At 41.7% G+C, this 27,381-nt stretch overlaps 1 protein-coding gene across 17 annotated transcripts in view; it reads left to right on the forward strand.

The window, feature by feature from the left end:
• Positions 1-27,381, forward strand: part of LOC127448476 (microtubule-associated protein 2-like) — a 205,174-nt gene that overhangs the window by 156,864 nt on the left and 20,929 nt on the right. For 9 of the 17 annotated variants that reach the window (XM_051711021.1, XM_051711020.1, XM_051711026.1 and 6 more), the window contains 9 exons: positions 13,057-13,353; positions 14,601-17,396; positions 17,644-17,844; positions 18,596-18,733; positions 19,887-19,939; positions 20,844-21,032; positions 21,235-21,379; positions 25,469-25,525; positions 27,077-27,375. In XM_051711021.1, coding sequence (XP_051566981.1) covers positions 13,057-13,353; positions 14,601-17,396; positions 17,644-17,844; positions 18,596-18,733; positions 19,887-19,939; positions 20,844-21,032; positions 21,235-21,379; positions 25,469-25,525; positions 27,077-27,375 — 4,175 coding nt within the window. The remainder of the gene's footprint in view (positions 1-13,056; positions 13,354-14,600; positions 17,397-17,643; positions 17,845-18,595; positions 18,734-19,886; positions 19,940-20,843; positions 21,033-21,234; positions 21,380-25,468; positions 25,526-27,076; positions 27,376-27,381) is intronic. The other 8 variants (XM_051711022.1, XM_051711030.1, XM_051711032.1 and 5 more) reach the window with 4 other exon arrangements.

The raw sequence follows: 27,381 nt of genomic DNA on the forward strand, positions 1-27,381 counted from the left end.
TGAAATCATTTTGAAATCATCCAGTGTTTTCCATAAAATATCTACATCAGCTTGTTTCTTAGTTATTACAATAATGTCATCAGCATAAGCTGACAAACAGAGAGTATTTTCACAGTCATTCAAAGAAATGCCTTTTAACACTTTTCTTAACCTGTGCAGAAGTGGTTCTGCTGCCAAAGTATAAAGCAATCCCCTTGTCTCACTCCACACTGAACTTTAAAGGGAGCACATATGCCACCATTAGCTTTCAGTAAATTCTCAATGTCACAATACAATACTTTAATGTAATTTATAAAATCCGAATGAAAACCAAAAGCATCTAGAGTTTCCCACAAATAATTATGCTCCACTCAGTCAAACGCCTTTTCCTGATCAGTGGAAATCAAGCCAAAATCTAAATCACCAATCTTTGAAAAATCTATTAAGTCTTGAATTAAATAAATATTATCAAAGATAGATCTGCCAGGCACACAATAGGATTGGTCAGGATTGATGATATCTTCCAAGACTTTCCCTAGTCTAATTGCTAATACTTTAGAAATAATTTTATAATTGGAGCGCAATAACGAAACAGGTCTCCAGTTTTTAATATCACTTACGTCTCCTTTTTTTGGGTAAAAGAGTAAGAACTGCCCTCCGACTACTCAGTGGTAGAAGCCCTCTTGCTAAACTATCACTGATAACTTCAAGCAGATCCTCTCCTATAATAGCCCAATATACGTTATAGAATTCAAAAGAGATACCATCTATCACTGGAACCTTCCCATTATCCATACTTTGTAAAGCTTTATACAGTTCTTTTAAGTTAATAGCCTTACTAAGTTTAGCATTATCTTTTTCAGAAACTTTTGGTAGCTCTTCAAAAAAAAAAAAAATAAATAAATAAATAAAAATAATTGGTTATCATCCAATTTATTTGCTCACAAATAAAAAGATCCTTGTAAAAAGCAACAGCTCTTTTACGCATTTCAGCTGGATCTGACAACAGAACCCCGCTTTCAGAGAGCTAATTTTGAATGTAATGCATTTGGCCATTCTTTTTTTCTAAAACAAAATAAAACTTGGATGGAACATCCATCTGCTCTATATTCTGGAATCGTGAACTAACCAATGCTCCTTGCACTTTCATTCTGTATAACTCCGACAAAGCAGATCTTTTTGACATAAGAGACTCTATAAGGTCTTGATTTCCAGATGTCTGAATTAAACCTTGAACTTCTAAAATATCATTTTCTAAACTCTTTATAGATTGAGTTCCCTATCTGTCACTCACTCTACGTTGTGTCGATGTAGTGACACTAGGGGTCACTCTTGGGAGCTCGAGACACCTCTGGTCTTTGATAAAAGGCCAATGAAAATTGGCGAGTGGTATTTGCATACCACTCTCCCGGACATACGGTGTATAAAAGGAGCTGGTATGCAACCATTCATTCAGATATTCTCTTCGGAGCCGAACGGTCATGCTCACTGAGCTGAATTCCCACGACTGTTCATTCACCTCTGCTGGATCTGACGGCGCATTTCAGCGGCTTCTCCCCTCTCTGCACTGGTGCACTGCAGAAATAAAAGAGTATATATCTCTAAAAGAGCAGCACACACGGAACGTCTTTTTAAAGATGCCTTTCCGTTTGTATGTTATTCCTGGTTGCGCTCAGTATCTCTCGCCTTCTGATGGTCACGATCACTGTCTTTCATGTCTGGGCACTGCTCACACAGAGACAGTGTTTGTGGATGGGTCATGTACTCATTGCGAGAACATGTCCATGGCAACGATGTGGTCGCGGCTTACCTTCGTAAGAAAGCAAGCCACCCCAGTGGCTACCCACCTCGGTCCTTCTACCCACGGGTATGAGGCCAGCGCGGCTAGCACTGGGGGCGATTTGGGGACCCCAATGGGACCACCTCCACCAGGTATACCCCCCACGGACCTACCATTCCCCAGCATGCTCGTCTGCCCCGATAGGCTTCCGGATGAGTCCACCGGCTCGTCTCACGGTGAGTTCGACCTCTTAATCGGAGTCCGTGAAGGTGATGAGCTCTAGAACGCAGCATCAGAGAGTGGGCTCATCCAGTCGGATGCAGAAACCTCAGCTGGGCTCCTCCCTTCGGGTGCGGTCGCCCAGTCACAGGCTGACGCGGAGATGACGACATGCTTTCCCGGGCAACCACGAGCGTCAGGCTAGAGTGGAACCCTCTGCACTCCCCTGAACCCTCACAGCTCGATGATTGGTTCCTGGGCTTGCGGCGCCGCTCAAAGCCATGCCCCGCCCCCATTCCTTTCTTCCCAGAAGTGCATAAAGAGTTGACAAGGTCATGGGAGGCACTTTTTACTGCCCGGTCCCAATCTTTCAGCTTCCCCGCCCTCACTACCCTTGATGGTGGGGCGGCCAAGGGGTATTCGGCAATCCCCCCGGTGAATAAAGGCGCTCGCGGTGCACCTATGCCCACAGAGCGCCACCACCTGGCGTGGGCACCCAAAGCTCCCGTCCGAGGCCTGTAGGTTTACGTCGTCTCTGACGGCCAAGGCCTATGGTGCCGCTGAACAAGCCGCCTCCGCCCTGCACGCCATGGCTCTCCTGCAAGTCCACCAAGCCAAGGCGCTAAAGGAAATGCACAAGGGTAGTTCCGCCCCGGGACTGATGCAGGAGCTGCGCTCGGCAACCGATCTCGTTCTCCGGGCGACGAAGGTCATGACGCGGTCTCTCGGGCGGGCGATGTCCACCTTGGTGGTCCAGGAGCGCCACCTTTTGCTCAATCTGGTCGAGATGGGAGAGGCCGACAAGTCACAGTTCCTTGCTGCCCCCATTTCCCAAGTTGGCCAGTCCGGCGACACCGAGCACTTTGCCCAGCAGTTCTCAGCGGTGAAGCAGCAGACGGAGGTTATCTGGCACATCCTGCCCTGGCGCAGCTCAAGATCCCACAGCCCGTCTGCTTGTCGCCAAGGGCGTCCCCCTGCGGTGACTGCACCGGCTCTGCCGCAGCCCACCCCTGTGGCCCGGCCCCGGCGTGGAGCCCACCACAGGAAGCAGACGCCACCCGACTCACGGCCGCCAAGAACCCATGAAAGGTTTCGAAGCGCCCCCTGAGATGGGTGACCCTGGGACGACAAAACCCGCTGCTCTGGAGCTGGTAAGCAGACCACTCCATCCCCCGGTCAAGGGCCAGGAGGAGAATCTTTTGTTACCTTTGCATTTAATTGCACTGCATGTCCAAGTGGCTGCAGTACCCAAGAGTTTCCTTGTTCCCTGGGTCACATACCCGGTGTGCACAGCCATCAACATGACCACCATCCACCACTACATTTTGGCAGGTTTGGCGCTCCAGTGGCGGTCTCCCCACCCCTGAGCGCCCAGCTGTGGCACAAATCCACCCCCGATGTGACAGTCTCCACGGGTCACGAGGACAGGCCTCTTCCTCCCCATCCCAGGCTGTTCTGGGGGTGGTCACAAGGAGCCAGGTAAGTACTTTGATGTCCCTGAACTCAGCACGGCCACGACATGGTGTGGCACATCAGGCTCGGCCCCACCGCGAGGCCCCACCCGCCGGTACGTCTAATAAGATTGTCCCTCCGGCCGAGATGAAGAAGGGGTTTTACAGCCCCTACTTCATTGAACCGAAAAAGGGCGGTGGGTTGCGGCCAATTTTGGACCTGCGAGTACTGAACTGGGCTTTACACAGACTCCCGTCCTAGATGCTGATGCAAAGACGCACTCTAGCGAGCATCCGGCATCAAGATTGGTTCGCGGCGGTAGACCTGAAGGACGCATACTTCCACGTCTCGATTCTACCTCGACACAGACCCTTCCTGCGGTTTGCATTCGAGGGTCGGGCGTATCAGTACAAGGTCCTCCCTTTCGGTCTGTCCTTGTTCCCTCGTGTCTTCGTGAAGGTCGCAGAGGCAGCCCTTGCCCTGCTAAGGGAAGTGGGCATTCGCATCCTCAACTATCCCAACGGTTGGCTAATCCTAGCTCACTCTCGGGATGTGTTGTGTGCACACAGGGACCTGGTGCTCTCGCACCTCAGCCGACTAGGGCTTCGGGTCAACTGGGAAAAGAGCAAGCTCCTCCCGGTTCAGAGCATCTCTTTTCTCGGTTTGGAGTTGGACTCACGAACGAGCGTGCACAGTCAGTGCTGACCTGTTTGAAGGCGTTCAAACAGAAAACAATGGTTCCACTGAAATTTTTTCAGAGGCTCCTGGGGCATATGGCATTCTCAGCGGTGGCCACTCCGCTCGGGTTGATGCATATGAGACCGCTTAAACACTGGCTTCAGACTCGATTCCCGAGATGGACACGGCACTGCGAGACACATCACGTGGCCATCACGCCGATCTGTCACCATCTCTTCAGCCCTTGGACCGACCTCACATTTCTACGGGCAGGTATTCCCCTAGAGCAGGTCTCCAGGTGCGTCGTGGTCACGACAGACACCTCCAAAATGGGCTGGGGCGCTGTTTGCAATGGGCATGCAGTCACCGGCTTATGGATGGGCCCGCGGCTGCGTTGGCACATCAACTGCCTCGAGTTGCTGGCAATTCTGCCGGCGCTGCGGAGGTTCCGGCCGTTGATCCAGGGCAAGAACGTGTTAGTTTGGACAGACAACATGACATCGGTAGCATATGTCAACCGTCAAGGTGGTCTGCGCTCCCGTTGTATGTCACAACTCGCCTGCCATCTCCTCCTCTGGAGACAGCAGCACCTCAAGTCGCTGCGAGCCACTCACATCCTAGGCGACCTCAACACTGCAACGGACGCGCTGTCACGGGAGGTTACCCTCAGGGCAGAGTGGAGACTCCACCCTCAGGTGGTCCAGCTGATCTGGAGTCTATTTGGCCAGGCACAGGTAGACCTGTTCGCTTCCCAGGAATCCTCCCACTGCCCGCTCTGGTACGCCCTGACCGAGGCACCTCTCGGTATAGATGCGCTGGCACTCAGCTGGCCCCCTTGACTGCACAAATATGTGTTTCCCCCAGTGAGCCTACTTGCACAGACCCTGTGCAAGGTCAGGGAGGATGAGGAGCAGGTCATCCTGGTAGCACCCTACTGGCCCACCCAGACGTGGTTCTTGGACCTCACGCTCCTCGTGACAGCCCCATCCTGGTGAATTCCCCTGAGGAAGGACCTTCTTTCTCAGGGACGGGGCATCATCTGGCACCCATCACCAGACCTCTGGAATCTCCATGTCTGGCCCCTGGACGGGATGCGGAAGACCTAAGCAGTCTACCACCCGCGGTGGTAGACACGATCACTCAGGCTAGGGCCCCCTCTACGAGGTGCCTGTATGCCTTTAAGTGGCATCTGTTCGCTAAGTGGGAAGACCCCCAGAGATGTGCAGTCGGATCAGTGCTTTTCTTCCTGCAGGAGAGGTTGGAAGGGCGGCGGTCACCTTCCACCTTGAAGGTTTATGTAGCCTTATGGAAGCACGACCTGATCATCAGGTTCCTGAGAGGTGCCAGAAGGCTGAATCCCTTCAGACCGTGCCTCGTTCCCTCATGGGACCTCTCTGTAGTTCTTCAGGGTCTACAGAGAGCCCCCTTTGAGCCTTTTCAGTCAGCTGAGCTTAAGGCAATCTCCTTGAAGACCTAAGAGGCCATGACTGGGCTAGCCCGTCTCTATCTTTTGGGTAGTCGACTTGTCCCAAAGGGCCGTTTGACACTCATAACAGTGTTGGGGGAGGTTATGTGTCGGCCTGGTGCGCTGGCTACGAGGCACACAGTGGTTTGCCCGTCACACACCGCCAGTTCACGTAACACAGTTCAGCCAGTTGCGGCGTTTTGTATAGGGACCCCTAGTGTCACTACACAACGTTGAGTGAGTGACAGATAGGGAACGTCCTGGTTACTTGCGTAACCTCCGTTCCCTGATGGAGGGAACGAGACGTTGTGTCCCTCCTGCCACAGTGCTGAACTACCCTCTGAAATAGCAAGGACCTTGTCTCGGCTCCTCAGCATAAAACCTGAATGAGTGGTTGCATACCAGCTCCTTTTATACCCATATGTCCGGGGGGGTGGTATGCAATACCACTCGCCAATTTTCATTGGCCTTTTATCAAAGACCAGAGGTGTCTCGGGCTCCCAAGAGTGACCCCTAGTGTCACTACATCGACACAAAGTCTCATTCCCTCCATCAGGGAACGGAGGTTACGCAAGTAACCAGGATGTTAAATGTTTTGTGACATTTTGAGTATATTGTTGACATAATTTCTTAATTCACACTTTGCCAATATCCCACCATTCCTGTATAGAAACAAAATTAACTTTTTCTTCTCTAAAATTCTTCCAGTAAAATTCAAAAACATCTTTAAACTGTAAATCACTCAACAATGTTGTATTGAAATGCCAGTAAGCACAGTTTAACTTTACAGAACTTAAAGTTATTGTACATACAACTAAACTATGGTCAGAAAAGCCCACTGGAACAATAGAGCAATTTAAAAAAAACCTACAATGATACTTAAAACAATAAAACCTATCCAACCATGCCAATGATATCAAATTATCACGAACATGTGTCCATGTATACTGTTTTACATTTATGTGGACATTTCTCCATACATCATATAACTCATTTGTTTCTATCATTTGCATAATCTTTCTGCATGAAGCTATATGCGGTTCAATATGGTTTCTATCTATGCTTTTTTTCCACACAATTAAAATCTCCACCCAAAACTAAAAACTCATCATTATTAAATTTTTCTAATTCTGCACATAATTCATCTAAAAAAAAAAAAAAAACATTCTGTCTACTTGTGAAGTTGGTACATATACACAACCAAAAACAAAGACATGATCTTCAAATTGAGCTCTAATCTTTAATTATCTACCTTTTACAATGTCTTCTACCAAAAAAGATGAAGGAGTGAAGCTACTATTAATTAAAACTTCAGCTCCTCCACTTAGTGAAGTGTTGTGGCTTAAAAAAGAGAGACCACCCCATTCTTTAGCCCACTCAATAGCATTTTATTCATCACTGTGTGTTTCCTGTATAAACAGGGCATCAATTTTGTTTTGTTTCATTACTTAATATATCTCTGCTCTTTTTCTGCAGTCCATAGCTCCATTCACATTTATTGAAGCAATGCGAATGCCACTCATTCTTACTGAAAAGGAAGAAACTGCACAATAAAGAGCAAGATAACTAAAAAAGGTATAAAACCTAAGCCATTTCACCATCACCATTATTCAATTGAGTTTGGATTTTTGTGACGATCTTCTTTAAACGATAGACTTCTTTGTCTGTAAATTGTCCCTCACTCATTAAGCACTTACAATTTTCAATAAGTAATTTTAGATCTGGAAAGTATTCTACAATTTGTGCTCCTCTTACATTTTTGGTCAACTTCAAGAATTTTTTTATTTCTTCTACTTCTTCTACATGTCCAGCTGGACTGCGAACAAACAGAAACATTGAAATCAGAAAACTCACTCTCACTACCATCATCATCTATGTGGTTCTTTTTTCTGTTTCCTGTTTTTCTTGCTTGTTTTAATGCAGCACCATTTTCATATTTTTTTCTCTTTAAAGGTATTTTAAACACAACCTGATCCATGTCCATTAAAGAGCATTCACCTTGTTTCACTTTCAGCAAAAGATTCTGCATCAGAATATTGACTCAAACTCGCTTGTGTATCATCTATATCTTCTTCACTATCATCACAAGCATTCACTTTATCACTTTTTTCCTCACTTTCATTAGCAGTCTCACCAACTAAAACAACAGATTTACATCATTAGTGAGACATGATTTAGTCAGATCAGACTCATTAGCATTTTCATCTGCTGATCTTTCTGACTCGACTCCCTGTTTGGTTGCAGGAGGCGGTCTGGTTATGGTCAGATTATTATTTGACAGCTGAGCAGTGCTAGCAGCTTCTCCGTCTTCACTTACACCATCGCTTTGTTTGTTGTTATGAGCACTATTCTCTGGACACGCACAAATTAGATGCCCAGACTTGCCGCACCCAAAACACTTCATCGTGTTTGTGGTGACAAAGAGAGTATAATTGAAATCATCCACTCTAAACTTGAGATTCAAATCAAGCTCAGTTCTATTGTCCTTTAAGACCATGTAGGTAAATCTCCTAAAAGATTCCACATGTCTTACTAAATCTGATTTACTTCCTATTACAATCTTTTTCACAGGAGCTATCAGTTTACCAAAATGTGACAATTCCCTAGTCAGCATCTCATCTTTAATAAAGGGAGGTACATTCGAGATAGTGACTTTTTTAGCGGGGGTGGAGAGAGGGATTAATGGAGTAAACAATCCTTGAATTTCAATGCCTTTCTCCACAACTTCATTCATTTTCTCCACTGTGCTTAAAAATAGAACAGTTTAGTTGTTCATCCTTGACGCTGCTAGCACACACTTATGACCAATCACTTCTCCAATGGCCAAACTACATTCCTCTACACTTTCCGCAGACACCACCTTCACTCCATGGTATCGCATGAGTGATTCCAAAGAACTCGCACCTTGGGTCGCCATACTTCCCAGTGAATCACTGGATTTGGCACCCAGCCCAGATAAGCTATATATACGATTCTTAGCTTAGTGTACAGCAAAACAATACAAAAGAAACTTTGAACCAAAAAAGAAAAGAAAAAGCTCTTTTTTTGCCACAGCGGGCGCAAAAGACCATGCACTCACCAAACGCTCACTCCACTCGCTCAACAAACGCTCGCACATGCGCACAGAGAGAGAGAGAGAGAGAGAGAGAGAGAGAGAGAGACAGACAAAACACAGAGAGAAGAAACAGTCTACATCCACTGATGTAAGAAAAGCATTTAGCAAATTGAAGTTTTAGGTTTTAAATAATACTGTTCAAAATTAAGATGAAAAAGTATTTGGACACTTTTTGGTCATCAAAAAAAGTGGAAAATGTCTACAGTTAATTTGAGGAACTACACCAGTGGCTAGGACACCTATGTGATCTTGAGGATAACTTTATACATCCATTAAAAATTACCTTTGGACCAGTTAGTTAAAAGAAAAGCTTAGAAAAGTTAGTTCTGAAAGAAGGTCTAGCATCATTCGTTTTCAGATGCCACTTAATTTCATATTTTGTGAAACATAAAATTTAATCCATTCATTGTGGCTTAAGTGTCTTAAAGGAATAGTTCACCCCAAAAATGAAAATTCTCTCATCATTTACTCACCCTAATGCCACCCCAGTTGTGTATGATTTTCTTTCTTCTGCAGGACACAAATGAAGATTTTTAGAAGAACATTTCAGCTCTGTTGGTCCATACAATACAAGTGAATGGGTGCCAACATTTTGACACTCCAAAAATCGCATAAAAGCAGCATAAAAGTAATCCATATGACTCCAGTGGTTAATTCCATATGTTCTGAAATTATATTATAGGTGTGGGTGAGAAGAGATCAATATTTAAGTACATTTTTGCTTGAAATTCTTTTTCCTGCCCAGTAGGGGGTGTATGCATGAAGAATGTGACTCACCAAAAACACAAGAAGAAGAATGTGAAAGTTAAAGTGCAGTCTGAGTAAGCAGGGAGGAAAATGTATATATAAAAAAAAAATTAAATATTGAGCTGTTTGTTACCCACACCTATCAAATCACTTCTGGAGACATTAATTTAACCACTGGAGTCTTATGGATTACTTTTATGCTGACTTATGTGATTTTTGGAGTGTCAAAATGTTGCAACCATTCACTTGCATTGTATGGACCAAAAGAGCTGAAAAATTCTTCTAAAAATCTTAATTTGTGTTCTGCTGAAGAAAGAAAGTCATACATATACATCTTGGATGGAATGAGGGTGAGTAAATGATGAGAGAATTTTAATTTTTGGGTGAACTATTCCTTTAATACTTTTTGGGACAACTCAGTGTTGGGGGAAGCTACTTACTAAAGCTACTTAAGAAACTGTAGTTTGACGAGCTGCAAGCTACTCATAATTTAAAGAAGTTATGCTACATTCAAGCTACTCTTTTGAAAAAAGTAGTTAGCTGCACTGCAAGTTACTATCAAAAAGTAGCTAGCTACATTGAATCTACTGAATAAGGCAATATTTTTTTTAAATGTTACTGTCAAACCAATAATAATAATAATAATAACAACAACAAAAATTACACTAATAACATTTATTAATTTATAAATGTATTAATTAAATACATTTAATGTATTTAATTAAACACATTCAATGTATTTAATACATTTAATGGATAGTAACATTAATTTAATAATGGCTATAACATAAAATAATGCCTATAACATAAAATACAACAACAGAAAAACAGAAAAGAACAGATGCCATTAAAAAAAAAAAAAAAAGAAAATTCTACTATACTTCACGTTTTTCATTCCTCCTGCTGTACCCAGCCTATAGATCAAATTTTTAGGTCAAACTCTCCTTGGGCTGACATTTTGTGCTTGTCACATAATATTTAGTAGGGGAGTAACGATCCATCGATCTGGATCGATGCATCAATCAATTAACCAATGATGTCATCGTTACAACACGTAAAGATCGATGTATATATTTTTATGATGAACGTTTATTTTTAACACTCTAATGCCAGCCACTTCCGTACTCATTTCTGTCATGCGATGCAGCAACCTTATGATATCCATCTAGCTTTATAAGTGCTAAACAGGTTCACACTGGCCATAGGGAGATTCGGTGGGCCGGCTGCGAAATGGGGCCAATCGGCCGCCAAACGGTGGCGCGATATGCCGAAGGGGGGCACCTACCAGTGGCTCACATAAGTTATTAAACCCGGCTTCCCTCAGTATCATGGTGCATGTGACACATTTAAATTCTGCATGAGAATCTTTGCTTTTAAAGCGCTTTGGAGCAATTCATCCATGTCAAATGGCTAAAGAGCCCCAATATTCTGAACAGGGCTGACGAGGTAATGACAGAGCACCTGCACTGCACCCTAGGCTATTTGATGTTGTCTCGATATAGTCAACATTTCAGTTAAAAATGAATTTGCGTAGCAAGCGTAAGTCTGATAAAACTATTTACGTTCTATTTAATAAGTTCTTACTGAGAGTGGCAGAGCACGTCTGGTGATCTCTTTCCTGCACAGACATACAACAAACAGAGAGCGAACGGGTGGATGAGTGAGAGAGAATGTGTAATATGAAAACAAAACCAAATCCTGGACATTTAGAGGCAATTTTGAAATCCCGGCCGTAGGCTTTTTTCAGGTCCAAGAAAGAGGACATGTCCAGGAAAAAGAGGATGTATGGTCACCCTATAATAGATAGTCAAATAATAATACATGCCATAATAAATTATTTCTTTTACCAGTAATTTTATATACTTACCATTAAAATAATAGTTAAGTAAATGCTAAGAAATGGAAAAAATGTGTTAACAAATAGATGCATGATAACAGTTATTCTTCTCGCTGCTCCCAATAACGCACAGATAATGAGAAACGGAATAAACATATTCAGAACAGAAAATAAATCCCTCAAAAGGCAATAATAACTTATTGAATTATTTTATTTTAAAAAGTAAAGGTAAATATGCTGTTGGGTTGTCTTTGAACAACATAGTGTCAAAAACATTCTTTGTTTCATAGAATAGAATGGTGTTCTTTTATCATTTTCAGATTTATCAGGCCCTGTAGGTCTTGTTATAGTAAACAAACTGTGGTTGGTCGCTTTTAAGATAACCAACAGACATTCTCATCATATCCAAGTGAGCAGGAATAAGCTGCCTGAGTTAACAGTAGATGGCTGTAATGCACTTTTTTGGTTTTTGATCTGCCATTACAAAAGAAGAAGAAGGACCCTGCCTGATTCAAAGCAGCAGCCATAAATACGCTGCCAGCAGGGGCTGGTTTATGATTTCTGAGGCCCCAAGCAACCGACCAACCTGGGACCCCATTTCAATAATTTTGTTATTTATTATTATTATAACCCAGCAATTATAGACACAGTGCAACAAATTAAACAGAACGCAGGTGCCTTGATCTGCTTTTTTGTGACCTGAACTTATTTTTAACTTGTCGCAGTGTCTAAAAATGTGCCGGTCCTGCGTGAGATACTGAAGAAGCAGCGTGACGCAGTGCAGCAGTCAAGGACGTTCGTCCAGCATGTGTTTACATAGGAAAACAATGAAAAAACAAAGCAGACGCACACAAAAACGCGTTTCGGTGTGAATGGCCCCTAACTCATTAGTGAAACAAGTTCGGAAGTCCTGTATATTTTTTCATAAATTACAAACCCGAACCCGAAACCCGGCACACTTCTAACGTGAACCGCTCTGAGAACGCTGACAACAGCGTATTCGCACGTGTACCCAAAACAACATGTCACCCCTCAAACGGTTTTTGCTGAGCTTTTCTACCAGGGCGGGGGCCCCCCTGACATTCGGGGCCCCACGCAATTACGTGGTGGTTAAAACCGCTACTGGCTGCCAGTTCGTCAGATGTTTTACCGGTAGAAGTTTGACTTCAATGCAATAAAGAAGGCTATAAGTTATAATCTGACCAAAACATGATGCAGCATTTAGTCGCGCTACACTGCTACTTGCTGAAAAAAGTAGTTTGCTACTGTAAAAGCTAGAGTGTTTTAAAAGCAGCTGAGCAACTGGCAAGCTACTGAAAAATGTAATTAAGTTAGTAGCGTCGCTACTTGTAGTTAGCTACTTTCAAACACTGGCACCACTGTACCTCTATATTCTTTTTGTTTCATTGCTTTCACTTTAGATTTCTAATACTGTAGATATCAAAAGTCTTAAGCTAGCACAGTATTTGTTGTGTTAGATTTGCATTGCATTAGATTGAAATAGCAGTAAATACTGAGGCAGCTAAAGAAGAAACGCTTGCTTGCTTTAATTAGAATCTTGTTTGATGGAGTGTTTAACTGCATGACTGTCTTCCGTATTCACATTTATCTACCACCAATTCAACTCAAGGTCAGAGACAACTCCTAAGCATACTGCAAAATTGTCATTAGAGATGTCCTCCTAACTGATAGAGCTGAAAGTGTCCCACCTTTTTCTTCCCCAGTAACCCAAGTCTGTGTTGTCTATAGTCTTGATGTTTCCACTTGTCTCCCTTTTTATGAAGAAGAGGAGACCATGGAGAGTCTCTCAGCTGCGGAGGAGGAAGAGGAGGAGACTTCAGAAGCTGCAGCAACAGCAGCAGCTCTAGAGGAACAGGATGAGGAGGAGGAGTGGAGTGGGGAGGACCCTGAGAAGGAACCCTCATCTGAGCTCCTAGAGCAGGCAGAGGTCATTGGCGAGACCCAGGCTCTGCCCGGCCTGCATGGCGAGGCTGAGCTTCACACAAAGGCAGCTACTGCTGCCAATGAGGCCCCTAATGGGAGAGCTGAGGAGGCAGGGGGGCAAGAAAGCCCTGCAGAAGGTGTGTCTATCCTTCTCAAGACCTGCATGTTTTCTCTCTCCCTTTACAAAAAAACAAAGCGAAAGCATTGTGAGAGCTTTCTAAGGGAATGTTGCTCAAATATCACCTCTATCTGCTGATGCTGCAAGGCAACACAGGCTTGATGGTGACCAGCTTCTATGGCTAGAGCTGTGTGTGTCTGTCATTCTCTTCTTTTGCTCTTCTTTCTTCTTAAACGCTTTTTTCCAGAGAAGCCGCCATCCGCTAGCTACAGTATCTGATGAAGCTTTTCTAAACCCTTACTACTGCTTATTTCTTTATTGATGCTACTGCTGCCAGGTCGACCTCTTCCATAAATTGTCATCCATTGCTCAGTGTCTTTTATTTGCCAGCTACATTGCCAGTTTATTGTTGATTTTTGTTGCATGCTCCAAACAAAACCTGTGTGAGTTTATGTGTGGAATTCAGTGAGAATCCTCTGTTTCTGTGAATCAGTGTGTTCTGATTTGTTTTCAAAGACATTTGGGTTTGAAAAGCGAAAGCTTCTGGTTTGAATTAAATTTTTATTTGTTATTTTTCCTTGTTTTTTTCCTTCTAAAAATCATTGTCATTTCATCTAGTTTACTTGGTAATGTGAATTGTCTTTGTTTTCAAATGCTTTTCATTATTTAAAATGCAAATAAATCTGTGAATAACTAAAAACAATTTGTCTCATAGTGGCATTGTAAGACTAAGTCAATTTATTATTATGATCAGCCAAATTATATACTGTAATTTATACATAATTAGTCTCTGACAACCAGCTTCCAATCAAACAGTGCAGCCCACACCTTTGTTGTGAAGCCTGACAAACCGCTATTAAATTATCTAATGAAAAGCTTAATGTCGATAACATTTTGCACATTTTCCATAATCACTGAATATTTATCTGGCAGGCTTCTTTAGATCAACAACTCCATTTTGCTGCTGGCGTACTGACATCAGATAAGTGTTCGGACCACCTCTTTGGACATTTCATCCTCATTTTCTGGACCTCATCCTCCCAACAGTAAATGTTATGGGTCTGCATTATGGTCCTCTCATACCCATGCCATCAATCCATCACTGAATTGGTATGTGTTTTTCATCTCGGCTGCTGCTTTTTGAAAATGGAAGTTCATTCGACCCAAAAGCTATGCCTGTCTGTGTGGTGGTTGTCCTGGCAAACACATGTACTGTGAATTATATATGATGAAATACAATGCAAACTATTTAAGATTTGGTTTCAGCTGTGAAGATGGAAGCTGAGAGGCCAGACAGTGAGATTACAGATCCCATTGGCATGGACTTCACAGAATCTGCAATGCAACTAGATGATCTCCCGTCTTACCAAAGCCTTGCCAGAGACATAGATATACCAGAAAGCCCCTTTGATCGAACATGCCCCATGGAGGATTTTGATGTGCCTCCAAGTGGCCAGAGTCATGCCAAAGAACCTTGTGAGTCGCCAACTCAAAAGCCTGATGGACAAAGTGTTGTTGTGGTTCAGCCTTCAACTGAAACACATGACTCTATCAATATACATGAGGCAAAATCAGGGCAGGAACAAGACAAACAAACAAAAATAGCTGCCACAGCAAAACCTGATAAACAAGAAGGGGACGTGAAGGACAAATCTGGAATGTCTGCTTATTTTGAGACCACTACATTTAAGACAGATTCTACCAGGTCTCAAGGGGAAGGGTATTATGAGCTGAGTGTTACATCAGAAGAGCAAAAGGACTCTGTTGGTAACCTCCCACTTCCTGAAATCAGCTACAGCATTCTGGCTCAAACACACTCTTTGGAAGTCATGACAGATCTTCCAAAAGATACTGCAGAAACACTGAAGACCACATCACCAGTAGACAGAAGAGATGATTGTAGGCTATCTCCTGGAAAACTGGCTCTAGAGCAAAGAAGCTACTCTTTGAATATAACCATTGGGGCAATGGATCATGGTGAAGCCCAAGGACATCCCAGAAACTTTTCTCCATTAGCCACTGACATCATGTCTCACACCAGTGGGAGCCTTGATGAATCTGCCGATTACCTTCCTGTCACCACTCCTTCAATGGAGAAGCTCCCTCAATTTCCACCTCTGATCCTCGAGACAGCTGCCTCTGCCACAGCTCAAACATCTACACCTCCCCAGGTGACACTTAGTGATGTAAAGACAAGTCCACAGGCAGAGTCTCCAGAACCACCTGTGCCTGCTAAGTGCTATTACAAAAATGGCACTGTCATGGCCCCAGACCTGCCTGAAATGCTGGACCTGGCAGGTACCCGATCAAGGCTGACATCAGAAAACACCGACCCAGAGATTATGAGGAGAAAGTCTGTCCCTATAGACATGTCTTCTCTCGTGAGTGATTCTTTAGCACATTTGTTCAAAGGTGACCAGAGTCAGATGGCTGCAAAGAGAGAGATACAAATGGAGGAGCATGGATATTGTGTCTTTAGTGAATATTCTGGTCCTATGCCATCTCCTGCGGATGTGCACAGTCCAGTGGATTCTTCTCCTCAAATATTCAACACTGTGATAGAAGAGAAGGAAACTGGTTCTGTTACAGGTGGACAGGAGTGCCTATTGGCTGAGGATCTGACAACAACAGAGGTTGTTGCACCACAGGCAAAACAAGAGGAAGAAAATTACAGAGAGGAAGATTCCTTTGAAAGAGAAAGAACAGCTGAGACTAAAAAAGATGAGTTTGATCTTTTATCAGGAGACCTCAAGAATGAAACTTTACCTGACAACGAGAAAGGACAGTTAGACAAACAAGCCGAAACCTTTATCACACCGAAGGTGACCGTTACCCTAGAGGATGCAAAGCCTGATCTTGATGCAGGTGCTAAACTTGCAGCTGAAACTGAAGCTGAAATAGCAGACTATGAGAGACAAATACGCAAATTGGAGATGGAGGACCGGCCTTTGAGCGTAGAGGAGGAAAGAGAGCTCCAGGAGCTCAGAGAGAAGGTGAAGAATAAACCAGACCTTGTACACCAAGAAGCTTATGAGGAGGTGGATGCAGAAGATGCGTACCAGCTCACTGGAGCTGCGAAGGACAGGATTGCAAGGCCCATTAGGCCATCACCAGCATCTTCTGTAGAAAGTGGCACAGATGAGGAGATGTTGACAAGACCTAAATCACCAGCAGAGAAAGAGACTCTTAAAACAGACCCTAATAGATTATCTCCCGTTGGATCTTTTGAGAAATACTTTAGAGAGGAGAGACCTTCTGAGCAGGAGGTAAAACAGAAAGATAAAAGTTTTGAGGAGAAAGATAAAACTGTGGATGAGAAACCTCTGCCAGCTCCTTCAAAGAAAGAAGAGGCTCATTGTCCCACCATAGTACCTCAAGGAGTAGAGGAGGAGATGGAGAAAAATAAAATGGTGGAGGAGAAGCCTCAACCAGCTCCTTCAAAGACAGAAGAGGCTCCTTGTGCCACAAGAGTATCTCAAGGACTAGAGGAGGAGGTAGAGCTTGCTGAGGAGCCTGAGGAGATCATGCCAGAATCAAAACCAGCTCTGATTTCAAATCTGGAGGTGAAGCCAGTGGCAGATAAAGCCAAGCCAGCTGAGATTGCAGTTGAAATGCAGGAGGTTAAAATAGTAGAGAAAGAAGAAGTGGAAGAAGATGAAGTCTTGGAAGGGGCCAAGGCAGCAGAGGACAACTTTGAGCCTCGAGCTGCAATTGAGTCTGTAGTAACAGTAGAAGATGACTTTATTACAGTGGTGCAGACCATTGATAAGCGGGAATTCTCTGGACACAGTGTACGCTTCTCTGCCCCCTCTGAAGAGGAACCTCCACAACTCCTCCAAAAAGAGGAAGAAGAGGATGTGGAAATAGTACAAAAGGTAGATATGGAGGCTGCAAGTTTGGGGGAAGCCCTAGATGTCCCAAAACCTGTTGAACCTCCTGTATGTCCAGTTAAAGAGATAGAAGTACAAGAGAGTGAGGCCCCAACTCAAAGCTATGACGACTACAAAGACGAAACTACCATTGATGACTCCATCTTAGACAGTTCCTGGGTGGACACTCAAGGTGCTATTTTAATATCTATTTTGCATGAAATGGGCTCAGTAATTCACAAAACTTTTCAGAAGTGTCTAAGTCAACTTGATATCTATGTTTTAGGTTTAATTAAGTTGAAACACTGTTTGTCACACAATACTTTTTGTTATTTTATCAATACACTGTCCGTGAAGGTCCATGTATGATTTTAGAGTAGATACATGATCACAGGCTGGTAAAGGAGTTGCTTGCCTGTTTCACATCCTGTGCTCTGCAGATGATGATAAGAGCATGGCCACAGAGAAAATTGAACCTCTGCCTAAAGTGATGAGCCCTGTCAAGAAACCACCTGCAGAAAAACCGGTCAAACAGAGGACTAAGGGTGGCAGAGCCAAAGGACGAATTACTACCCCTGAACGCAAACCTTTTCGCAAGGAGCCCCTACCCATCCATAAGGAAGAGCTGAAGAAGAAAAAAGGTTTCTGTTGCTGGATTGACATTTTTTTTAATGATTTCTTTCTTTCTTTTTAATAAAAAAAAACAAAAACAAAAAATGCACATTTTTAATTGAAGTTTCCTCTAGCCTTTTGCATGTTTTTCAACAGGATAAACTTTTAAACCTTAATGTTTATTTCACTTTGCTTAGTCATCATGTACATTATCATGTTTGAAACTTGAATTTGGTTATCTTTTATACTTTTTTAGAGACAACACAAGACCAGATTTAAAGAGATTTTAAAAACTCACTCTAAACCATTTTTCCAAACCCACATGATTTGCATTCTTTGGCAGAATGCAAAAGGAGATGTTTGGAAGAATATTAGGGATTGACAGCCTCAGTTTCTGTTTACTTTCATTGCATCTTTATCCATACAATTAAAGTGAATGGTGACTGAAGCTGTAATTCTCCCTAACATCTGCTTTTGTGTGCCACAAAAGAAAGTCATAGGAATTTGAAACTACATGAGGGTGAATAAATGATGACAGAATTTTAATGTTTGGGTAAACTGTCCCTTCAATTTGTGACACTGTAAAAAGTACATGCAATTTTAAAATTTTTCACATTATCTCTCACTCTTTGCAAGAAAAAGTGTTGTTCATTACGTGAATGTTAAATCAGGCATTTAGTAGATGATTTGAGGTGAGTGACTACAAAATATCATGTCACCCATTGTCCTGAATTTTACTGCTTTTGTGCCTGTCCTTGACTCTGTGTCTTCCTCTTGTAGCTGTGATTAAGAAGGCTGAGCTCACAAAAAAATCTGATATTCAGACGTGCTCTCCTTCCCGTAAGAGTGTTTTAAAGACTACCGTAAGGCACCCTAGACCAACCCAACACCATGCGTGTGTTAAGCGGAAACCCACAGGTGATCTCTGTCACAAGGAGCAGTTGTGCAATGTGGCTGACAAACATGGGCATTGGCATTCCATTTTAAGAGTGATGCTTGTCTATCTTTTTTGTGTGTGTGTGTGTGTGTGTGTTATTTTTAATAACAGATTGTGTTGTATATGTTTTGCACTCATGCTGTATTTGTAATGAGGCTTACAGATGATTTATTCCATGTTTATATGTTATTATTATTATTGTTATTTTCTCATAGCTTGACCTTTTGTTTTGTTGTCTGCATGTATCCTCTCCGTTTCCATGCCTATTCACACTTGGATTCTTTTCAATGCAGTGCTTAATATTGAATATTGTGAAATGTGGTGCATCCTTTCATTGTATGCTTGAGTGTGTAAGTGTGTGGGTTAATTTTAAAGGATGTCCTTCTGACCTAAAAATGTTAGACAATTTATGAGGTGCAGAACACAGTAATCACTATTTCCTCTCCCTTTTAAACATTACTAATCTGTTATATCCTACATTCAGGGACCAGTTGCACTGGTTGCCAGGCAACTGGTGGTTTATAGAAATGGTCTCCATCTATCTAGAGGAGAGGAACTTACTTTGCCATAATAAAGTTTCACTGTTAGCTTTCTGGGAATTGTGCTTGATTTTATAGTAGACATTGTATGCATTATTGAAATGTCCCAGTTAGACTTCACTGAAAAGTATCTTATGCATTTCAGTTCATTTACAAATTCTGTGCCAAGTAGGTTCAGAGCAGGGCTTTCAAGTAGCTTAATAATTTGAAGATGTGGGTAATGATCAATTCCATATTTGGCACAATTAACACAATAACAGAAATAACACAATTACAACAGTGCATTACTTTCTATGCTGTGCCTCATGCATTTAAAAATATACAAAAATTGTGGAAATGTGTTTTACACACGTTAAAGGATTAAGCATAAGATTAAAAAGGCTTTTTTTTTTTTTTTTTTTTATAATATTGCTTGGTTTTTTTGCTTGTCCACAAAAAACAAATTGTTTTATTTTTTTTTGCTTGCCCACAATAATTGTTTAATGTTTTGTTTTTATTAGAAAGAATATAGCCCAGCACTCATGGCCACAATATGTATTTATTATTTTTATGCCCCTTTCTAATTCTCTCTTTCTCTCTATCTTTTTCTCTGCAGTTTCTGCGGATGGGCGACTGCCGTTCAGTGTGGCTAGGCACTCTAGAGATCGGGTAGAGTTTACATTTACATTTGATTTTACTCTTAGAAAAATAAAATATAAAGTTGCCTGTTCAAGCGTGAAATGAGCTGATTAGTAGGTTTTCAAAAGATCTAGTTATCAAGTGGAGTCTGCATACTTGTAGGCACAAATAATGCCTAATTCCCTAATAATAGGCCTAATAGTAAACAGACATACCTTAATGAGAAAGAGCTGTATTTGGAGTCTGTTTATGCAGTTCCTTTGTCTTCTCTCTTTGCGTTGTCTGTACATCCTATCTCATCTGTATTATGTTTATTTTACAAGTTCACTTGGTTCATTACCATATTTATTTTAACCTTAATTTAATAATTCACCCCAAAATTACAGTACTGACATTATTTACCCTCATGTTGTTGTTGCAATCCTAAAAATTTTTTTTTTTTTGTGGAACACAAATGTGAATTTTGTGAAGCTCTTTTTAAAGATTATTCAAAAAAGTATCCTTTTGTGTACCATGGAAAAAATAACTGCATATGTGTATGAACATGAAGGTGAGTAAATGATGACAGAATTTTTACTTTTGCATGAACTATCCCTTTAAACATTTCTGTGTCCCCTCAAGCAGTTTCATGGCCCATGTATTAACATTATATAAAATAATAATAATGAGAATAATAATGAGAAAAAACTAAACATGTCGTCCTTTTTTACTTGCATTTACTTTTTTGATAAATGCTCTTGAATCTCCAAATCTGTGTTAAAATGGTAGATTATCATTTTGTTTGGTTAAATGGTCTGCATCATGCAGAATTTCATATCATTTTCTGCTCATGTTTTTGGTTTCCTCATAATGCTTTACATATTTTCGTGATTTTGTTTTCTTCCTTGTGCATAAACCACTCACCTTTCCATTTTACATCATCCTCTCATCATAGACCTCCAACCCTACAACACTAACAAAGATCCCATGCACCTCTAAAATGCGGGCGGCGGCCTTGGTGCCAGTCCGGCCAAACTCTGCCAACTCTGCCCATAAAAAGAGCCCATTGGTTGAGGCAGATCTTTATGAGCTCCGCCCTTCTTCAGCGGGCACACATGAATCACTAAACATACATGTAGTGAAGGTAAGCAGGGAGCAGATGGTCAGAGTAACTTTTTCTCAGCTCAAGATTAAAAACTAATCTAGAACTTTCCATTGTGACGTAAAAATAACCAAATTACCGTTGCCATCGGAAAAAACAAGTTATCGTAATTACAGAAATTCCCACAGTTGAATGCATCATAAGTTTACCATAATTCTGACAGGTTTAATGACTTTGTTCTCAGGATGGTGGTTCTCGGAGCCCGGAAAAGAGGTCATCCCTGCCACGGCCAGCATCCATCCTTACTCGCCGCTCACACACAGCTGAGCATGAGGAGAGTTCAACCTCCATTACCAGCTCTGGGTCCACAGCACCACGCAGGCCCACATGTAAGAGCCACTCTCTCAATTTCCCTTTCTCTCCCTCCCCCTCTCTAGATGGATGGACAGTATGATTGTATATTATCATATGTGTAATTTTATGTCGTGATAATGGAATAATTCACAATTGATTATTTTTGCTGGTAATTCAATGAAAAATTATTTATGTATTAAATAACCATGTAGTAATGTCTAATTGTGTATAATCCATTGAATTACATTGAATTTAATTCAAATTGATTTCATTTTATTTGTTCATTCTTTTCTTTTAAATTTGAAACTTGATTGACGTAAACCAGAAGATGATTATTCATAAATGCTATCAGACAACAGCTGCAAAAACACCTTCATTATGTAACACTTGAGATTACAACAATGGACTGCAAATTAATTTGATAAAACAGATAGTTCTTACTCTAAATTTCATGAGCCATGTCCGAAGCTGTAGAATAGACCATATATGCACACCTGTGATTGCACATCTATTTTTTTTTTTTTAACTCCCTGAAGTCCACTGATAATGTCAGTAAAGATTTTTGTCCCAAAACCGTCATAGTTTAATAATTAATTATCATTTACCAACCTGTCTCTGGCCCTGGTTTGAAACATTCGGTTTTGGCATCAACCTCTCCTTTAAACTTCAGTGTAAATGCCCACTGTTCTGATTGGCTAACATCGTGCAGCCCCTCAAAATTCATCCATATTTGAAACTCAATTGGAAGAGAATAAACAAGCTCTCAACAACATTCTAAAACTAAATGTCAGGGTTAACACATAACGCACATTCAACACATTGCATCCGAATATACAGTTGTGCTCAAAAGTTTGCATACCCTTGGAGAATTGGTAATATATGTACCATTTTTTTTAAAGAAAACATGAGTGAGCAGCCAAAACACATTTCTTTTATTTCTTATGGGATTCATATTCAACTGTAGGTTATAACAGAATGGCACAATCATAAAACAAAACATGGCAACAAAGAAAAAAATAAAATGAACTGACCCCTTTTCAAAAGTATGCATACCCTTAGTTCTTAATACTGTGTATTGCCCCCTTTAGCATCAATGACAGCGTGCAGTCTTTTGTAATAGTTGTCTATGAGGCCCCAAATTCTTGCAGGTGGTATAGCTGCCCATTCGTCTTGGCAAAATGCCTCCAGGTCATGCAAAGTCTTTGGTCGTTTTGCATGAACCGCACGTTTGAGATCTCCCCAGAGTGGCTTGATGATATTAAGGTCAGGAGACTGTGATGGCCACTCCAGAACCTTCACCTTTTTCTTCTGTAACCACTGGAGGGTCAACTTGGCCATGTGCTTAGGGTCATTGTCATGCTAGAAAGTCCAAGAGCATCCCACGCGTAGCTTTCATACAGAAGAATGCAAATTGTCTGCCAGTATTTTCTGATAACATGCTGCATTCATCTTGCCATCAATTTTCACAAGATTTCCTGTGCCTTTAGAGCACACACCCCCCCAAAACATCAGTAAGCCACCACCATGCTTCACAGTGGGGATGGTATTCTTTTCATTATAGGCCTTGTTGACCCCTTTACAAACATAGCACTTATGGTTGTGACCATAAAGCTCTATTTTGGTCTCGTCACTCCAAATTACAGTGTGCGAGAAGCTGTGAGGCGTGTCAAGGTGTTGTCGGGCATATTGTAACTGGGCTTTTTTGTGGCATTGGCGCAGTAAAGGCTTCTTTCTGGCAACTCGACCATGCAGATCATTTTTGTTCAAGTATCGTCGTATTGTGCTCCTTGAAACAACCACACTGTCTTTTTCCAGAGCAGCCTGTATTTCTCCTGAGGTTACCTGTGGGTTTTTCTTTGTTTCCCGAACAATTCTTCTGGCAGTTGTGGCTGAAATCTTTCTTGGTCTATCTGACCTTGGCCTGGTATCAAGAGATCTGCCAGGGTATGCAATTTCTGCCAGGGTATGCAAACTTTTGAGCACAACTGTATTAAACTGTTCACTCAAGCACATCAGCACCATAACTATCAAACAGTCATGACATATTAAATATTCATGAATGAAACTGTTTACTCATAATTTTGCAGTCAAGTCCAAGTGTTTTTAACTGCTCCATACTTCAATAACATTTCCTTTGCAACGCTTGAATCATATTATGACTGGTTCACAAGCAGTCCACGCTGATATTCACACATACACAGTCCATAGCACAGTGAAACATGACGCTCACACAATGGTGAATTCTCAGGGCCAGCAAAGCCTTCTCTACTGGCCTAACATGTCTAATAAATAAATATTTTTTCATCCTTTCATTCTCATTCACCTTTTTGCCTATTTATTTTCAATCGCTTTCCACTCCTAATTAATCTAAAAATGAATAGCAAACAACAAATAGTTTATCCAGATGACTGGTTTACAAATCGCATGCCCAAAGCTGAGCACTTCCAAAGCAGCATGTGAGTCTGAGCTCCACCCCATTAAGCCTTCAGAATTTCTACAGAATCCCTCAACAGTTCAAGTGAATAGGCATCTAAAGTCAAATTGTCAGATTCATCAGCCAATCAGATAGATTTATTTGTTCTTGGTGGGTGTGGTCTTTAGGATATGTCAGAGTCGAGGCCTTCTAGCTGGCCTTGATTGACACAGTCACACTTTAAGTGATGTACGTAATTTGAAAGCGAAGAGCACGAGATCTTGCTGACGAGTCGGCTGTCATCACTGCCGCTATCGCCACTGAGAAAGAGATCCTTATGGATTTAAAAACCTGAGATGTAAACAGGAAAGGAGGGCTGATTTTCACTTCAAGTAAATTGGTAAGTGCTTTTTTCTTTGTTATAGCAACATCAGGAGTTTTCTAAGTGTAAATTAGGCTGGCTGGAGCATTCAGTGTCAGTTTAAGTTTTGAAAAGTAACCGTGTACCCTTTCAAAACAAAAATTATTGCAAGCAACATTTAGATCGCTTAATATTATTAGATAGATTTTTCCTGGAATTAGACCTTCTTGTTTTAAAAATGTCAATTGGTATTATTACTTGGCTACGATATAATGTATGATGTCCATAGGCATAGGCTGTCTTATTAATTGTGAAACAGTGTTTTCTTAATGGCATGAATCACACTGAAGGCCAAAACTTAAAATGCACGGGCCGCCACTGCGCTCACACATAGGTGCACTGAGGCACAGATTGCCAGAAACACATCCAAAGAGTCAAAGACATCCAGCTTGTGCTTGTTTACATACACCAACAATTAAAAATCGTGCAGATGGGCGCAAGAACAGCAACATGCGGAGTAGCTGAATGAAACTGAATGGCATCTCTATTTCTGAGTTGTAACTTGACACCGCATTTTTTAAAAGTGGCGTGATAAGCATAACAACAGTCAAAGTGTCTGTGTAATGCAATTTATATGCACAAAAATCTTTGAAATAGTCCAGATGGGTCCCCTTTGGTCTTCAGGAATAGTTGGTCACACAAGGCCTGTCTCTTTCCCTCTCTGTTTACAAGGGCCAAGGGTGCGATGACACATGTTGTGGGGGGTGCAAATACAACTGAGCAATGTCTCATGACGTCACAAATACACAGTTTTCAAAATTAGACATTTCATAAAGGTGGGAACTATAAATGCTCTTTTTAGACTGGGGAGGAAGTTTTGAGTTCTGAAATTTACAGTGTGTTTTATAGTACAGTTACCTCTTACAAGTCTAAATATCAAGGACAATTAGATTTTCCATTTTATGAATTAACAAGTTAATTCTGCTTTCAGACCTAACAAGTTCATCCTCATCTTGGTTCCTGCTGTGTCCCACACACTCATGTATAAATGACATCTAGAACTCCTGCCTACTTATAGCCTAGCAAAAATATCTATGGTTGTATGAACGCTATAGCAAAATTGACACATTTCCACCTTTGCAGGGTATATACTGTCATACTGTCCATCTCTATCTTTTTTACTGTTTCTTTCCTCCCTTTTTCCCTTTTTACCCCAATCAGGTGTATTTTCAATATACAGGAAATGGGATATTGAATCTGTTCAATTTTTACTTCAGTTTATGCAAGCTCTCATTAACTATTGATTCACAGCCCTCTCTCCCTTCTCCTTTCCGCCCCTTTATTGTGTAGCATTCCGTACTGAAGTCAAAGCAGAGCACAGGACAGGCAGGTCTGCTAGCATGACAGGTATAGAGTATGAGTCCCCACTATTTCACTCCTTACCCAATTTATTCTCATCTTCCATACCTGGTGTCTTCAGCGAGGATACAATCAGCATGAGCATACAGTGCCAAAAAAATTATATTCAACCATATTGCACATCATTTGGAACCATGATCTTTTGAACTGTTTGCCACTCATCTGTATAGGTTGTCTATCACAATGAAGAAGTTTAAGGATTGTAAAAAAAAATGTCATAGGCACTGCTATATATTATATTTCCATTGTGCCCATCATACATTATGTCATCCTTTTTAGTTTTGCTTGTATGAGGGGCCTGGGTAGCTCAGTGGTAAAAGACGCTGGCTACCACCCCTGGAGTTCGCTAGTTCGCTAGTTCGAATCCCAGGGTGTGCTGAGTGACTCCAGCCAGGTCTCCTAAGCAACCAAAGTGGCCCGGTTGCTAGGGTGGGTAGAGTCACATGGGGTAACCTCCTCGTGGTTGCTATAATGTGGTTTGTTCTCAGTGGGGTGCGTGGTAAGTTGAGCGCGGATGCCTCGGTGGATGGCGTGAAGCCTCCACACGTGCTATGTCTCTGTGGCGACGTGCTCAACAAGCCATGAGATAAGATGCAGGGGTTGATGGTCTCAGACGCAGAGGCAACTTGGATTCATCCTCCGCCACCCGGATTTAGGGGAATCACTACGCCACCATGAGGACTTAAAAGCGTATTGGGAATTGGGCATTCCAAATTGGGTGAAAAATAAAAAAAATAAAAAAGTTTTGCTTGTATGAGAACCTTTCTTTGATATGTTAATGTCCATTAAACCAGTTTTTATACATTTATATGACAATTACACAGTCAATGTTTTAGTCATCATCATCTATTTTGTTGTGAGAAAATGTATGTAAACTGATATGCAAGTCATCCTCACATACAGTGGGGTCCAAAAGTCTGAGAACACTAGTGAAAATTCTTTTATTTAGCATTTTTCTAATTTAATAATAATGATAATTAAAAAATAAATAAACATTTAAGCATAACCTTTTGAGTGAAAAGTTGGAATAAAAATATTACATTATTATTATTTTTTAATTACCTTATTTTCAAAAATGTTACATATAAATTCTTACTATTTGGTATGTCCCCCTTTTGCTTCAATGACAGCATGCATTATAGCTGCCATGGACTCCATAAGTTTGTGCAAAACCTGATTATCCATGTTATCCCAGCATGATCTGAGAATGTTCCAAATAGCATCTTGTGTGCTTCAATGGAAGAAAGGAAATCTGACCTTTTTTCCCCCAAAGTTAACATGGTCAATGCCAGTTTGATTAGTAACCTAGAAATAGTGCAGAATTTTAAATATTTCTTCTTCATTTTAAGTTATAATTTTACTTCGTTGTAAGATATTTTTCAAAATCCTAAAACCTAATTTTCCAGGTTAATTAAAAAAATTACTATTTTTAATGTGGCCTCAGACTTTTGGACCCCACTGTATGTTTGGTTATGTTGTGCTGTTCTTTTTTTGTGGTTAATTCCTTGCATTCAACCTGAAATTAATTTTGTTTTGAAGGCATAGCCCGCAGTGGCACCTCCACACCTCGCACGCCCGGCTCCATGGCCATCACCCCTGGCACCCCTCCCAGCTACTCCTGCCGTACCCCGGGTACACCTCGCACTCCAGGCACCCCCAAATCTCTCAGCCTGCTGTCCCAGGAGAAGAAAGTGGCCATCATCCGCACACCTCCAAAATCCCCTGCGACAACACCCAAACAGCTGCGCATCCTTAACCAGCCACTGCCTGACCTCAAGAACGTCAAATCCAAGATCGGCTCCATTGACAACATCAAGTACCAGCCCAAGGGAGGGCAGGCAAGT

Source organism: Myxocyprinus asiaticus, chromosome 11 (assembly GCF_019703515.2).
Source record: "Myxocyprinus asiaticus isolate MX2 ecotype Aquarium Trade chromosome 11, UBuf_Myxa_2, whole genome shotgun sequence".
NCBI classification, from domain to species: Eukaryota; Metazoa; Chordata; class Actinopteri; order Cypriniformes; family Catostomidae; genus Myxocyprinus; species Myxocyprinus asiaticus.